At 36.2% G+C, this 15,216-nt stretch overlaps 1 protein-coding gene across 1 annotated transcript; it reads left to right on the top strand.

Moving 5' to 3' along the window:
- The first annotated feature begins 6,495 nt into the window (after positions 1–6,495).
- Positions 6,496–13,699, top strand: LOC103717317 (vesicle-associated protein 4-1-like). Its single transcript, XM_008805643.6, has 7 exons — positions 6,496–7,201; positions 10,978–11,048; positions 11,281–11,362; positions 11,488–11,606; positions 12,933–13,010; positions 13,127–13,246; positions 13,354–13,699. Exons 1-7 carry the CDS (start codon positions 6,880–6,882, stop codon positions 13,411–13,413), a joined length of 852 nt encoding a protein of 283 aa, XP_008803865.3. The 5' UTR covers positions 6,496–6,879; the 3' UTR covers positions 13,414–13,699.
- The last annotated feature ends 1,517 nt before the right edge of the window (positions 13,700–15,216 follow it).

The following is a 15,216-nucleotide window of genomic DNA, read 5'->3' as shown; positions in this document are numbered from 1 at the left end:
GAAGATAATGCCATGGACAAAAACTCTTAATCAAGCATATAGAGAATTCATAAAGTTATTTTTAATTAATTAATCATTTAGCAACTTATCCAATAGTGAGTAGAGCATACTATAAAATGAAGTGATTTGAATATATTTTCTTTTCATACCAAAAATATCACTTATATCACAAAAATGATTAATTCTTGCAAGTTATATTTTAATCAACTAATAAAGTAATTTCAATATGAGAGGATGCAAGAATTACTTATTTCATTATTTCTTTCATTTAAATCATTCTTCTTAATTACATTTTAAATTTAATTCTTTAACACATGTCTAGAGCACCCATTATTTAGAAAACATCTTTCATTAGAACCTTGGATAGCTAGACATACTTGCTGAAAAATAATCATATTTTCAACTTAGGAACCCAAGCTCTTTTGGGTCCTTATAGGTTAGCTATAATTATTTCTTTTGGAACCCATATTTTCTTAATAGCTATTTTGTCCATAAATTTACAGATTTTACGATTACAAGGGATGTATTTCTGTATCCTCTTGTTGAATTTAACAAACATAGATCTAACATAAGTAGTAGATAAACTTTCAGTTTTCTGTTTTTGCCTTTTAGGTTCATCAAATTTGTAATGTATAGATTTAGGAATAATAGAAGAGATTTTACTTAGCTTTTGTTCCTGTTTATCAGTATTATAAGAATCTGTTTTAGAATAATTAAAAACTGTTTTAACAAACATATTCTTCAAAGATTTTTGGGTGTACCAAGGTTGATATCCTAATCCAACTTTATCAAATTCAGCTCTTTGATTATTTATCATAAGGTTCAATTTTTCAGAGCTGAAGGTAAATCTTTCAACAACAGGTTTTAATTTGTCAACTTCTTTAGTTAATCTTCTGTTATCTTCTGAAAGTAATTCATTGTTTTTCTTAAGTTTATCATGGCTTTCAGTGAGAAGTTGATTTCTTTGATTTAGTTCTTGATTTTCTTTAATTAAGATTTCAGTTTTATTAGTTAGTTTCAGTTTTTCATCTATTAGAATTTAATTTTCATTCTTCAAGTTCTTGTTCTTACAAATAAGTTTCTTATATTCTAAATACAAATTAGAAAAGGCATCGTGAAGTTCATCAAATGTAAAATTGCTTTCAGTTTCAGCATGTACCTCATGTGCCATGAAGCATGGATTTGCAATATGATACTGCTCTTCTTCTACACATGATGTTTCAGATTTGCTAGTGCATTCATATTTGTCTTCAAGCATATTCCATATTTCTTTAGCAGTCATGCAAGAAGATATGCAATTAAACTCATTCCTATCTAATGCACAATATAATAGGTTCATGGCTTTTGAATTTTGTTAAACCATTTTCTCATTATGACTAGTGTTTGTGTGTGTTCCATTGACTATAATGCTCCATAAATTATAATCAAGTAATTGTATGAAAATGCGCATGCGTGCTTTCCAATGTGTATAGTTTATCCCATTAAATAGTGGAGGTGTATCAATTAATTGTCCTTCTCCTAGAAAACTATCTATTTGAGTTGTCATGATCTTTGGCTCTTGATCGTAAGATCAATAATTAATCTTAGAGCACCTGCTCTGATACCACTTGTTGCCCAAGATGACAACCCAAGAGGGGGGGTGAATTGGGTCTTTTAAAAATTTTTCAACTACTTATAATCTTTTAGAGTTAATTAAGCTAAGTTGTATGGATGCATAGTGGAATTTAAACTTAGCAAGAGTAAGATTCTAATCTAATCAACTATTAAGCAGCGGACTCAATAAAAGATTAGTCTAAGTTTGCCCAAGTATGCAATTCAATACAATGAGTCTTAATGTTGTTATATTGAATGAGACTTGATTAAGTAAATTGAATATGCTTGCAACTAAAAGATGCACGGAGAAGTGTTAAGCAAGCATAGTATCTAAGTAAGTAAGTGAGTGAGGAAGTTAGATAACAAAGAGCATCACAAACACAACAAAAGTATAGTGGTTCGGTGCATCCCAGTACCTACATCTACTCCCCAAGACCTCTTGAGAATTTCACTATAATCCCTCAGATTACAGCCGGTTGTTTTACAAGCTCACAACCCAACTTGTTGTTTTGCGAGATCACAACGAACTCGGTCGGTTTTCACAGGCTCACCGACTAGAACCAACTGATTGTTTTCACGGGCTCACAATCCAACCCAGTTGGTTTTCCCAAAGGCTCACCAACCACAACCTTACAACGATTGTTTTTCGGGTTCATAATCAATCCAGTTGGTTTTCCCCAAAGGCTCACCAACCACAACCTTACAACGTTGGTTTTTCCTTTGGCTCACCAACAAACCTTAACACCGTTGGTTTTTCCTTTGGCTCACCAACAAACCTTAACCTCTTGATTCAATCCCTTGATTGAATCAAGTTACAAGATATTAGACTAAGAATTTAAAGCAAATACAAGCTTCTTAACTAAGCAAATGTAGCAAATATAAACAAATAGAGTAAAGAGAAGCCCTCAACCGAGTTTTGAAGATGAAGGAGCTCGGCTTCTTCTTTACTTGACCCTCTTCTGATTTGGCACGAAGTGGAGAATCACCGAGGCAGCACACGGATGGAGAGGAAGCTTTGGAATTCACTTGGATGCTCTTCTTCTCTCTATTTTACTTTGAATGGCCCTTTTGTACTTATGGGAGATTTTCCTTGTAATCTCTTTGAAATCTCTTTCCTAAATGTTCTTTCCCACTTCCATACCATCTTCCCTAGCTTTCCTCTTAATTTTATAGCTTTAGATGGCGTGGAAACAAGAATCTAGCCGTTAGAGACGAAAATAGAGCCGTTAGACACAGTCTGTACCTCCTGACAATATTTCCGTTGCGATCGGAGTCGACTCGCGCGATCTGGAGTCGACTCGCCTGTTGCAGGAGTCGACTCGTGCTTGACTGGAGACGACTCGGCCACTGTTCCAAATTTGAATTAATGTGCATGCCTTGTCCTCGGGTCGACTCGGACCAAACTGGAGTCGACTCGCCAATAGCTGGAGACGACTCGGGCACTTGGGGGTCGGCTCATTCTCAGGAATCCAGAGGACATACTTTCTGATTTTCTTCCTCGAGTCGACTCGGATTCTCTTCGAGTCGACTCGGCTCTCAGAGCTCGAAAACTGATCCTCTGTCTTTGGAGTTGAACTGCCTCGGAGTCGACTCGGACTTTGCGGGAGTCGACTCGGCTCTCAGTGTCCGAAATTGTCTCTCTGACTTTTTGCCTTGCTTTTCTCTGGGAGTCGACTCTTGCACAATTAGGAGTCGACTCGCCTGACTTCGGAGTCGACTCGTGGTCCTCTGGAGTCGGCTCGATTGCAGGGTCTAAAATTCTTTGTTCTGTCTTTCCTCTATTACTCTTTTGAGTCGACTCGGAAATGTTGGGAGTCGACTCGGCATGTATCAGAGTCGACTCGAATTTTCGAGGAGTCGACTCGAGAACTATTCTTTTGAATTTTTCTTTAAAATTTGCTCCTCCAACTTGAATACTTTAAACTTGAAACTTGGGCCAATAAATTGTAGCTTTCTTCCAACTTTTCTTGAGAGCTTTGGAGGCCTTCTTGTATTCATCCAACTTGCTATGTTCCTTGCAAAATAAATATCTTTCTCCTTGCAACACAAACATTAGTATTTATACTTCAAGGTTTTGTGATTATCAAAATCAATCTTTAAATCAATCTTTGGGTCATCATTATTGTTGATGGATTATAGATTGAAAGCTTAGGTTACCGAGGGTCTATCTTCTTTATCTTCTCTCCCTTCTTTCCAGCATACTTTTTTATCTTAACGAATTGAGGTGGGGATTCACTCTACCTTTCTCTTGAAAAAAGAAAACAAATCTCACGAACTTGGTCGGTAGGATTTTAATTCGATGAGATTTACGCTATTATGACTTATTTCTTGACAAGATACTAAATATTTTATGGTAGTCATATCATAAGGACCTTCATGGATATACCATAACTATTTTGGTATGCCACTATATACTTGTATAGAAGTTATACTAATGATAGTTTGAAAATTTTATACTCATGGATAGAATGGTTATAACATCTTTATCGAGAAATTATTGCTTTCTCTACCCCATATAGGTTTTTCCCAAGCTTAAGTTCATTTATTTTACACATATTATCCTGCAAATTTGTAAATAGAAATATAATCAAAATGGTAATTATTATATACAACTTCTTTATGCTGGTTGTAGACTTGTATTACATGAATATTTAATGAGTACACCGTAAATTTAAGATGCCTGTACTTAAATGCATATGATGGGGTTAACTAAGTTTAGTAAATACTCAAATATGAGTAGTAGAGAAAGAATCATGATTTTTCTTACTCATCATAACACTTTATAATGCAATTGTTTAAAGTTGGGTCATGCTCGCTCCTGCGCTTGACACAGATTGTTTTTTCCAAGTGAAGTTTGACTCCAAAAATTATATATGTGCGTGTGTGCACATGCGTGTGCATGTGTGTGTGCAAAGCGCACACGCATATATGTGTGTGTATGTGTTATACCTTCCTATGTACTTCCCTTACTTGTCCCACTTTGAATCACTGCCAACTAAATAACAACTATTGAGATACGGGGAAGAGCTAGCTAAAAATGGCATTTCTAGTCTATTCCTATAAATTTGGAGAAACAAAAATGATAGAGAGGTGTGATGGTTAGAAGGCATACATATCCACCTCTAAGAATTAGGAGATATGGTATTCAATAGAATTGAATCCAAAAAATAAAAGAAATAAAATATACATATTGGTTTCTTATTTGGTTTGGCTAGTTCGTGATTTCTATTTCTCAATATTTCTAAATATTTAACCATATAAAATAGAACTTGTTTCAAGGATATAATAAAAATAATGAGAAAGTTTGCTTATCCGACTTTTTTTTTAATAAAGAAAACAATCAAGTATCAATTTAGAGTATCTTTCTGTCATTGAACTGCTATTACACTTATTCTACCTTCACATCTCTCAGCCTATAAGATTTATTATGATTTGCAATCACAAGAATGATGAACAAGGATTATTAAGTCTGCCATATGATTGTAGGTTTAGCTTATGATCAATTGAAGTATAATCATGGTCTTTATCACTTCCACTCTCTATAACCATCATTTTGTTGCTTGTTATTATAATGGTGGGGACTGCGGATGTTACTCATTAAAGTATGGATCAATAACAGTGGATAAATTTCACTTTTATAAATAGAAATATGCAGAAGCTGGAGCTTTTGGTTGCCCCTTAATATTTTTTATTATTTTAATAAAGATATATCATGTTGTTGTCGGTAAGGATTTTCTCACTCTCATGTAAGTGGGATTTCCAAATACTTGCAATAATGCCTACTGAATTAGGATTTCGTTGTTTTTCTCTTTGCAACTCATACAAATATGATATCCAATCAATTTGTGATTATTTACTCAATATTTTTTGGATGCAACATGAAGGGAAAAAAAAAATTTAAACTCACACGCTATATTGCAGTGATCATCACATAAAAGATAGAGAGAACGTGCATGATCCGTATTGTTTTACAATTACCATAAGCATCAAATATTTGTTGTTGAGTGCAGTCATTTAGCTTCACCAAAGCAGACCACCAGCCCAAAATACTTATACATCATTTCTTTCCCCTAGTACATTGATATTCATTTCTTTCATAAATCTTATCCTTCCTATTATCACCCAAATATAAATGCTATCTAATGTTAGATGATATAATGATCATATAAAAGCCTCTCTTATTATCTTTCACAATTAACTCCTAATAATCAGTTAATTATCTAGTCCAAGTAAGCACTTACTTACCTCATTGAGCAAGCACTAACTCAATAACCTAACAAATCATGCCATGCACTTAAGAATCTGGCCTTAACACACTGCATCTGCTGAGTTGCACAGTTCACTCCAAGCCCTGCTACTTTGGCCGCAATATAAATTGCCACCGAGATGCCACCTCTAAACCAACCAAAAGAATGGCGATTAAATAAATTCCAAGCTGCTGTACTTCTCATACAAACATCACGATTCCAAATCTATGTGACCATCATACCTCTCTTATCCTCTCTGCCGTGTAAACGCTCTCGCCCGACCTTCTAGTCCAACTGCCAACTGCCACCATTATTAAAAACGTCACAGCAAAGTACCAGCTCGCCTCACCGTACGTGAAAATACCACGGCCACGACTTCATTAAGTGGGCCAGGCTCAATAAGAAAATATTTTATCTTAAAATCTAATAAATTAATAATAATTATTTCAATTGTATTTTAATAATAAGTTGGTAAAACAAAATAATTATATATATATATATATATAATAATTTTAAAAATATGTAATATATTTGTATAGATTAATTGAGTTAGGATCAAAAAAGAAAAAAATTGATACTAATTGAATTCGAGCCAGACTTCTTTTTTTTCTAGTAAGATACAAGAAATTTAAAATCTGACAGAGAACTTTGAGTGGCATGTCTCTAAGGAAGGTACTTTTACCTATGAGTGACTGCATCTACCCACTCAGGAAGGAAGCGGAAGGGAACAGGAAAAGCACAGTAAAGGACGGGAAAGGATGAAGATCCCAAAATGGCGACGGACATGAAACCGATTTCTTAAATGCAGTTAAATCTGTATTGAAGTCCGAGCTGCCTGTCACCCACCGTCTTCCCCTGTTTCCTCCTCCTCTATTGTTGCCACCGCGAGAGATCGTCGTGAAGGGCGGAGGATCGACACGTTAACATATCTTCGGTGACGCGACACGAGCTGCGGTCTGGTGCTCCGCCGGAGAGGGAGCCGCTGCTCTATGGACTGAGGGGCGGAGTCGGGTCGCCCGTTTGGGAGGAGGTCGACGAGATGGCGGTAGAGAACGGAAGGGCGGGGGGGACGGCGGAGGGAAAAGGGTGGGGGCTGTGCCGGCTTCCCTTCTGGGGCGGCGGAGGCGTCGGCAGCAGCGGAGGGGGGTCGTCGTCGACGAACTCGTCGGCGTCGCTGACGCAGCACAGCCACCGGAGCTCGAGTAGGAGCCAGGTGGGGCAGGCGGGGCAGCCGGAGGCGGCGGGACCAGACGCCGGCCACCGTCACGCCGGTGGGAGCACGGTGAAGGCTGTGGCACGGTCGCTGCTGCCAACCCGGCGCCGCCTCCGGCTCGATCCGCCCACCAAGCTCTACTTCCCACGTGAGTATTTCGGTTTCTATCTTAATTTTCTATTTTCAAATTGCATCTTCGCTAGATTTTTCTCTCTTGTATACTCCTGTGGAAGTTGGGATTTTTTCGCCTGGATGTTGAGTAATTCGATTTTTTACTCGGGGAGCAGGATCTCTTGTGCTGGTTAGTGAGCTTGTTATGCGATTTAAACCCTCGTAGGGTTTTTCTTCTAAATTTCCTTCTTGTAACTAATGAGCTTCTTCAATTGACAAGCAATCGATGTTGGGTACTGAAAAGGTTTTGGTTTGAATTTTGTCATCAGAATTTCCAAATAGAGCATAGAATTACCGTTTTCTTTGTATACTGACCCCAAAAAATTTTATTTGGAAGGATTTGATGGGAGTTTTGGAAGTTGATTTATGGGTTGCTTATGAGAATTTGTGGAATTGGTTGCTTTAAAAATATCTATGAGGGGATTTCTGTCACTTTCTTAGTTAAATGGTGTGTAGATGTGTTTTAAGAGGTTTGCTGATCGTTTGGTGGACTGGTTTGCGTTATTTTCTCTTATTTAAGAATAAATTTCTCTCCCTTTATGCTTGCTAGATCAGTTCATTTTTTGTGTAGTTATTTGAAGTTTGGACATCTTAATGACTTTAGCCTTCAGGCCTTTCTGGCTTACAAAGTTAATTCTCTTTTTATTGGCATCACAATAACTCTATTGATGAGATGCAGGGGTTGGAATTATGTTGTTTTCTTGTCATTGTGATCGATTGATCGATACAATTTTGTCATATCTTAATTTAAAATTTGGAAAAAAAAATCTAAGAGAAAAGAGGAGAAAATTGATCAGTTCAAGGCTTTGAGGATGGAAGGGTAGATAAGCTTCTTTGAGAAAACATTAAAAAACATCAATAGAGAGCTGACATGTTTGGAAAGTAGAGCTAACATCCCAAATAACCTACCAATATTCATTGTTATCTTCCTAAAACATCATCAGTTAGAATAACATAAAAAAATAACTTACTGATGGGCATCATTCCATCTTCCTCTTGCATTCTTGGTCTTGAAGGGTTATGCATAGTTTCACATGCCTTTACATAGTTATCAACTTATCATCATTCTGAAGACATGCTCATACCAATGACAGTTTTGCTTTATATGGTCTCCAAAACTAAGCTTTTCATCATGGTTAAGGACTATGCCTTTTCTTTTGCCTTCTAACATCTCTGCAAATGTCAAATTTTTGGTCGGAGGCATGCTTCTTTTCTTTGGAGTCTACAAAACTGGATTTGTCATGAATAGGCTTTGAAATTGAGAATCAATTTGCACAGCCTCCTCTTGAAGCCAAGCCAGAAGAACATGCTTGCAAGAAATTCATAGGCTGAAGGACCTTTACCTTAACCATGATTTTATCTTGGAGATGGAACAATACAACTAACCAAAAATGATTCAGCTGGTCCCATCACTCTCCTGGACCGAGTTTGATATTCCAAAACATATTTCAGGTTGGCATAGCTTTGAGAGTATTCCTCTTGAATCTGCATAATTGAGATATATAGCATGGGTTGGAGACTGGGCTATGACCATAATAATCCCTCTCTAGGATGTTATTTTCTTGGTTGTTCCTTTTCCGTCTTTCCTGCTGGAAACTTACCATCAAATTTAGGAAACTCAGCTTTTTACTTTTTTGGGTTTGAATGGCAATTTCACCATATCCCACTCCATATTGGCCTTGGGAACTTGATACATCTAATGGTGGCATACCAGAAGATTCTTGGACTGCAACTTCTTGATTTTGATAAAGTTTCTTGAAGTGGGAAACGACTTTCACCTATCTCCAGAAGTTGACGTAGGTTCCAATCTTGACATCTATCCTTGCTTTCAGAACCGCAAGTTCATTCTCCATTAGTGCCAAGTACATTATCCCATTAACCAAAACGATGACTGGTATCAATTGATATGGCTAGAACTGCAAGTGGGTTGGATAGGGTCAGGAATTTGCTTGATCCTTATCCAGCTTGATATTAATTTTGGGTCTAATCCAATCTGACCTAGTTTGAAATTGAATTTTGATCGGGTCAAATTGACCTTTGTATTTTTCTGTCTCAATAGGAATACTGGGTTGAATTGGTTAGAGGTGGATCCAAATCCAAACCCATACTTCTGGGGTTGGGTTTGTGTTGGGGAAAATTTATTGAGGAATTGAACTGTTTGTGGTTTATTTACTTTTAATAATAAATTGCATTGCATATATTTTAATTTCCAATACCTACATGGTCATTGTAATAACGTTTGAATAATAACTACAAATAGTTCAATTTATAATTTCAAAACTTGTTAATCACAATAATAAGAGTAACAAATTTGTTGTGCCATAACCAACAAGCCTTATCACAACTATTTGGGGTTGGACCAAAAAAAAAGAATTACTTATTACATCATACCTGGTGGGACTCATGCCCCAATTACATGATGAGCAGACAGTTCTACACGTCGAAGAATTTGACCCTCAAACATCATTATCGTGCTACGTATATAATGTTTTTATGACATTTTTAGAGATAAAGGAACTTGGAAACTTAAAAGGTGTAAGTGGGTTTTTTGTAGACCCATAGACATAATTAATTTTATGTCATGAGAAGGCATGTATCATCACATGCTAAATGTGCTAAATTGATTGGTTGACTGCTGTCATAATTGATACATGACATAGTAAATGTGCCCAAATTATAGGATGGATTACCATGAGTGGTAATTCTGTCTTAGGTTCTGTTTTGTCAGTTTTGGTTTGCTTGGGGTGCTAAGTTATTCTAGTCCATGTACTTTCTAGGGTTGCATCGGGTCAGGTCAAAGCACGGAAGATGCAAACCTGACTCCAAATGGAAATGAGGCGTAGATTTAGACCCAACCCAACCCAACCTGTTGTTTCATATGGGTCAAGGTCTTGGTTGGATCTTGAAGACTCTAATTTCATTTTCAGCCCATACAGCCTTGTATCTTAATAAAAAGATGAAGAAATATAGAAAATAGTAGAGGATTGACCACTTTGAGGGGGTTGACACATCATAGTCACCAATATGAGAGGGGTCAACCTCCTCGAAAAATTTTCCTTTCATTATCCACTGAAGCAAGTTAAGGACCCTTGTTTAAAGAACGCACTGACCTAACAGACAAACAGGGTAGGGATGTAAAATAGAGAGCTAACACCCTAAATAATATATCATTGTCACATAATTACCTACCCAAATCTCATAATTATCTAAAATAGATTTAAAAGGAAAAAGAATTGCACACCACTGTTTCAGTTCATTATCCTGGTTTCATGAAATATCCTTAATTTTCTCCGTAGGTGAATTCTGGTTATTTTTGCAAATTTTAATATTTTTTAATTTTTATTGGTTGTACTCATGGTGTTTATTTTGTCATTTAGAATTTATTGCCTGGGAAATGAATCAAATGATATGAAGTTTTGGTTGATTCATTATCCATTGAAGATTTGGACTTGTAATTGCATTTACATAAATGAATTGAGGGCCTTTCCTTCTTAGAGTACCCCTTGAATGCCATATTTTGATTTACATGTTTCAGTCAATGCAGAAGATTGACTTTATTTTCTGCTAATATTCCTAGTTTAATTACAAAAGTAAATGAGATCTTGAGCTTAACTTTGCTTTTATCTCTGGTTTTTAGCTTTTCTTTTTGATGTTATAATTTCTTCGAAGGCTGCTAGTTATCAAAATTAAAACTTTGAAGGTATTCTATTGTTCTTTTTATTAACTGTTTTCCTTAAATTATATCTGTTGAAGATGAACCTGGTAAACAGGTTAGAAGTGCAGTCAGGATAAAGAATACGAGCAAATCTCATGTAGCATTTAAGGTGTGTATGGAAGTGCCGTAGTATTTGAACTTTCATAGAATCAATCATAGTCAACGCATGTCTTATCTTTTGGTAATTATTTGTTCTACTTTGGAAATTCTTTATCCACATTTTTTTATCATTTCTTTCTCGTACCCGCTAGCTAATATTTCCACTGAGAACTTTGGTTTTGATATTTTTTTCATTACATATTTTTTGTTGGCCAAATATTGACCAATGGAATGCTTGTTAGTTTCAAACAACTGCACCAAAGAGCTGTTTCATGCGTCCTCCTGGTGGTATACTTTCTCCTGGGGAGAGTATCATAGCAACTGGTAATCTTGTTTATGTGTTTGCTTTTTTTCCTTGATTTTTCCTCCAGAAAAAAGAAAATTCGAAATTAATTCTTATAGAATTTCTGCAATAGTGTTCTTATTCTTATTTCCATATTAAATGCTAGTCTTCAAGTTTGTGGAGCATCCAGAGAACAATGAAAAGCTGATGGATCAAAAGAGCAAGGTTAAGTTTAAGATTGTGAGTTTGAAGGTGAAAGGACCTATGGAATATGTACCAGAACTGGTGAGTCTGTTTCTTTTGATTACTTCCAATTTGACAAGGTCGGTCTAAGTTTCTTTCTTCAGAGCTTTTTTTAGCTTTGATTTCGAAAAGTTCTGGCAAAAAAGAAACACGTTGACCAAGACCAGCCCACTGATCAATTGTTCAATTTGACTGGTTTCAGCCAAATATGGATTGACCATGCCATTTCCAATTCAACATTGTTCAAATATTGGGTGAAATTCTAACTTTTTTTTTGCAGGACCAACTCCTTCAGAAGAACTTGACATGTTCCTCTAGGAACAAAGACATATCAGAAAGAAATATATAACCTATTTTAGCTTTGCCATTCAATTTGTTTTCTCAAATTTTTGAAGTTTTGATATTATAAGCTAACCCACCTTGGAATGTGTACATATCTTCTTCCAGTGGGTGGAAGAAATCATGGAGGAAAATAGTTTAGGTTCACTCACTTCATAATGTTGAGAATCACTAGAAAAATTGGCTCATAAACCTTGTGAAGATGAGAATATCCTTAATCTGTAAAGACAATTCTAAATGTGCTTGACTGAGGCTTTTGTTATTTGTCATTAACAGCTATAAAATATTCTAGTACACTTAGGGCTTGTTTAGTTCGTAGGAAGCATTTTTTCTTCTAAAAATATGATTCCTGGAAAGCAAATTCCTGAGAAAAGAATGCCTGAGAAAGTACTTTTGGCATGTTTGGTTGACAATGGAAAAGTCACGGATTTTCAGAGTGCTTACATTTGGTTGACCATCCACTTTCCTAAAAAGTTATGTATAATTTCTATTATATCCTTAATAAAAATTAGGTCTTTAATGCCTCTTTAATGCTGAAGGGCTTTTTTGGAAAAAGATAAAAATGGAGTGATTTCCGGCTCACGGGAAAGTAACTTTTTCATGTTTCTCATGGAAAAGATTTTCCCATAAAATGTGGAAATCATATTCTCATGGGAATACAACTTTTCCATCTCTCTTCTTTGAAAACTCCAACCAAATAAGATGCATCTCATTACTTTTTCATTGACCACACTTTCTCCTCTTCTTTTCCTGCGAACCAAACGAGCCCTTAAAGGCATATGGACCTTGTTTTAATTTAATGCATGGTGTTAACAGTGGCCATCTGCAATTGCCTAGCTAACAAATGATGACGAAATAGACCTGGTTAGCTATGGAAATCCTGAACTGCGAGAACAACCCTGAACTTGTTGCATTGAGATTATTTATGATGGGGACTGACATATATTACTGTGAAGCCACATTATTTAAATATTGTCAATGCATATTTTTTTGCATCACTATCCATTTGAAAGGAAGTGTCTGCAACAGTTTGATGAGCAGAAAGATCAAGTTGCAGTGGAGCAAATTCTGCGGGTTGTATTCTTGGATGTGGCACGTCCCAGTCCTGTAAGCCAATCTGCAGGCATCCTTTTTTCCAGCTCTTTTCATGCCTAAGATAGTGAATTACTTGCTTAATTATTTAACATATCAAGCAATGATGTACATTGTGATTGTTGCTGAAGCAAATGGAAAAACTGAAGCGTCAGCTTGCTGAGGCTGAGGCAGCACTTGAGGCCCGCAAGAAACCTCCAGAAGATGCGGGTCCTCGGATTGTTGGTGAAGGGCTTGTCATAGATGAATGGGTAAATTAATCTTCCACATTCATGCACGAGTGAGCTATCCTCTTCATCTGCTCTGAAGCTTTTCTGCTAATTTTTTGCTCCACTTCCCTTTTTATTCCTTTTCTCAGAAAGAACGAAGGGAAAAGTACCTTGCTCGGCAGCAGGTTCAAGGGGTTGATTCAGTGTAAAGTGCGGCTTGCTATTATTGTAACTTTGTAATCCTTTATTTTGGTTGAATCAAATAATTTAGTCATGCATTGTGGAAAAAGAATCTGCCATCATCCTTCACCCCTTCATTTTCAGGCTTGTCAGGGTGACTGTTTAAAGGTTCATTGGTGACAATAACAGGCTTACATGTCACGAACCTTTTGAGACATGTTGTGCTTGACTTAGGCTTATGTCCTATTTGTAGATATGGCTTTTTACTCTCTAAGAAATAAAAGCATTTTCTGTGGGAGGAACCAGCACCATGCACCCTCTTCTCTTTGTTATTTGAGTTTATGTATTATGTTCCTCGCTCAACTTGTTTTAGTTGATAGGAATATCTCTGTTGGAGGCCTTGTAATGATTATGGACACATGTAAATGTAATAGTGTTTCCCATCAGCTGTGTGCCATTATCTTGACAGATATTGTTCTAGGGGCACAAGAATGAGTTTTTAACATTTTTTAATGATTCATGTTTGTAAGTTGTCATAGACACTTGATTCATGTGTTTCTAATGTCCGCATATATTTGCTGTCTTAGACAATGTGATCAGAGTTCTTTAATTACCTTGACTTTAATTTTTTAAAATGGTTTACCAAATTGGTGATTTCTAATCACCAAATTTCAAGTGGTTCACTGTTAGTTTACTGTCTTCTTAGTGTTCTAATATTCTTTGTTGTTTTCTTTTCACCTTTTCTTAATTAAGTTCTAGGATATTCCTTGATGTTTCATCAGCTTCTGTTCACAACTGATTAATTATATTGGACCATCTTATTGGTATGTAAAATTTCTAACATCTTTATTTTAAATAGTTACTTGGTCACAACTGCAAATATAGGCTTCGAAAGTGATTCATAGAGCACAATCTGTACATTTGTAGCTAGACACATGGAATTATCTAGATTTGGACATTATGGTTCTATCTATAATTGACCTACCAGTTAAGATCTGTTTGTTGTTATTCTTTCTCCAGTACAAGAAAGGCTACTCCGGTTACTATTTAGTGCTATTGATTCTTGAGGTATTCAATTTCTGCTCAATTCTTAATTGCCTGCAGTATCGCATGATGCTTGATTTCTTTATATTGGTCGGCTCATTATGTGGCTCAATCTGTTTGTTCTTGTTATTATGATGCTATTTCTCTAACATATCTGTATGTTGCTTGCTTACCTACTTATTCATCTCTTAAAGTTCTTTTGCAATCTCAGTCATGCTTACAGTTTGTCATCTTGTCCTGCCAGGTAAGATATACTACTGTGAAACCTAACAAGATTGGGATCTAATCTTAGATTAGGAAGCAAAATTTAGATATGAAAATCATTTGTTTTGTTTTCTCTTCTGCCCTGGTTATTAAAAATAGATTGTTCGTTGTCAATATACCTAAAAAGATAGTTTTATCAGGAGAACAAAAAAATAAAGCCTCTAATATAGCAAATAGCCAAACAGCCGGTATTAGTTAGGAGTATATTTAGTTGGAGCAAGGAACTAGTTGTTTTGGCTATGATTTCTTTCATACTTGTTCTTGAATTAGCCCTGGTTGAATTAGCTGGAGTTTGAGCCTGAGAAGGTGCATTTGTTAGCCAAAATCCTGCATGGTAAAGTTGCTCATTGGCTGTAAGGAAGTAAACACAAGCAATAAATGCTTTCCCGGGAGGAAATCTCAGGAGATTAGTGGATCTTAATTACAGGGACCTTAGGGAAGGTTGATAAGAAATAGCTTGTCTGTGATCTTTTTTTTGAGTGCTCTGGTGATTTGCCTTCCATGGGAAACTTTTGAGGAGAGCC

The sequence above is a fragment of the Phoenix dactylifera genome, chromosome 8, assembly GCF_051530095.1.
Source record: "Phoenix dactylifera cultivar Ajwa chromosome 8, Ajwa_hap1_PhDact_Kaust_v1.1, whole genome shotgun sequence".
NCBI classification, from domain to species: Eukaryota; Viridiplantae; Streptophyta; class Magnoliopsida; order Arecales; family Arecaceae; genus Phoenix; species Phoenix dactylifera.
This window is presented reverse-complemented; position numbering and strand designations above follow the sequence as displayed.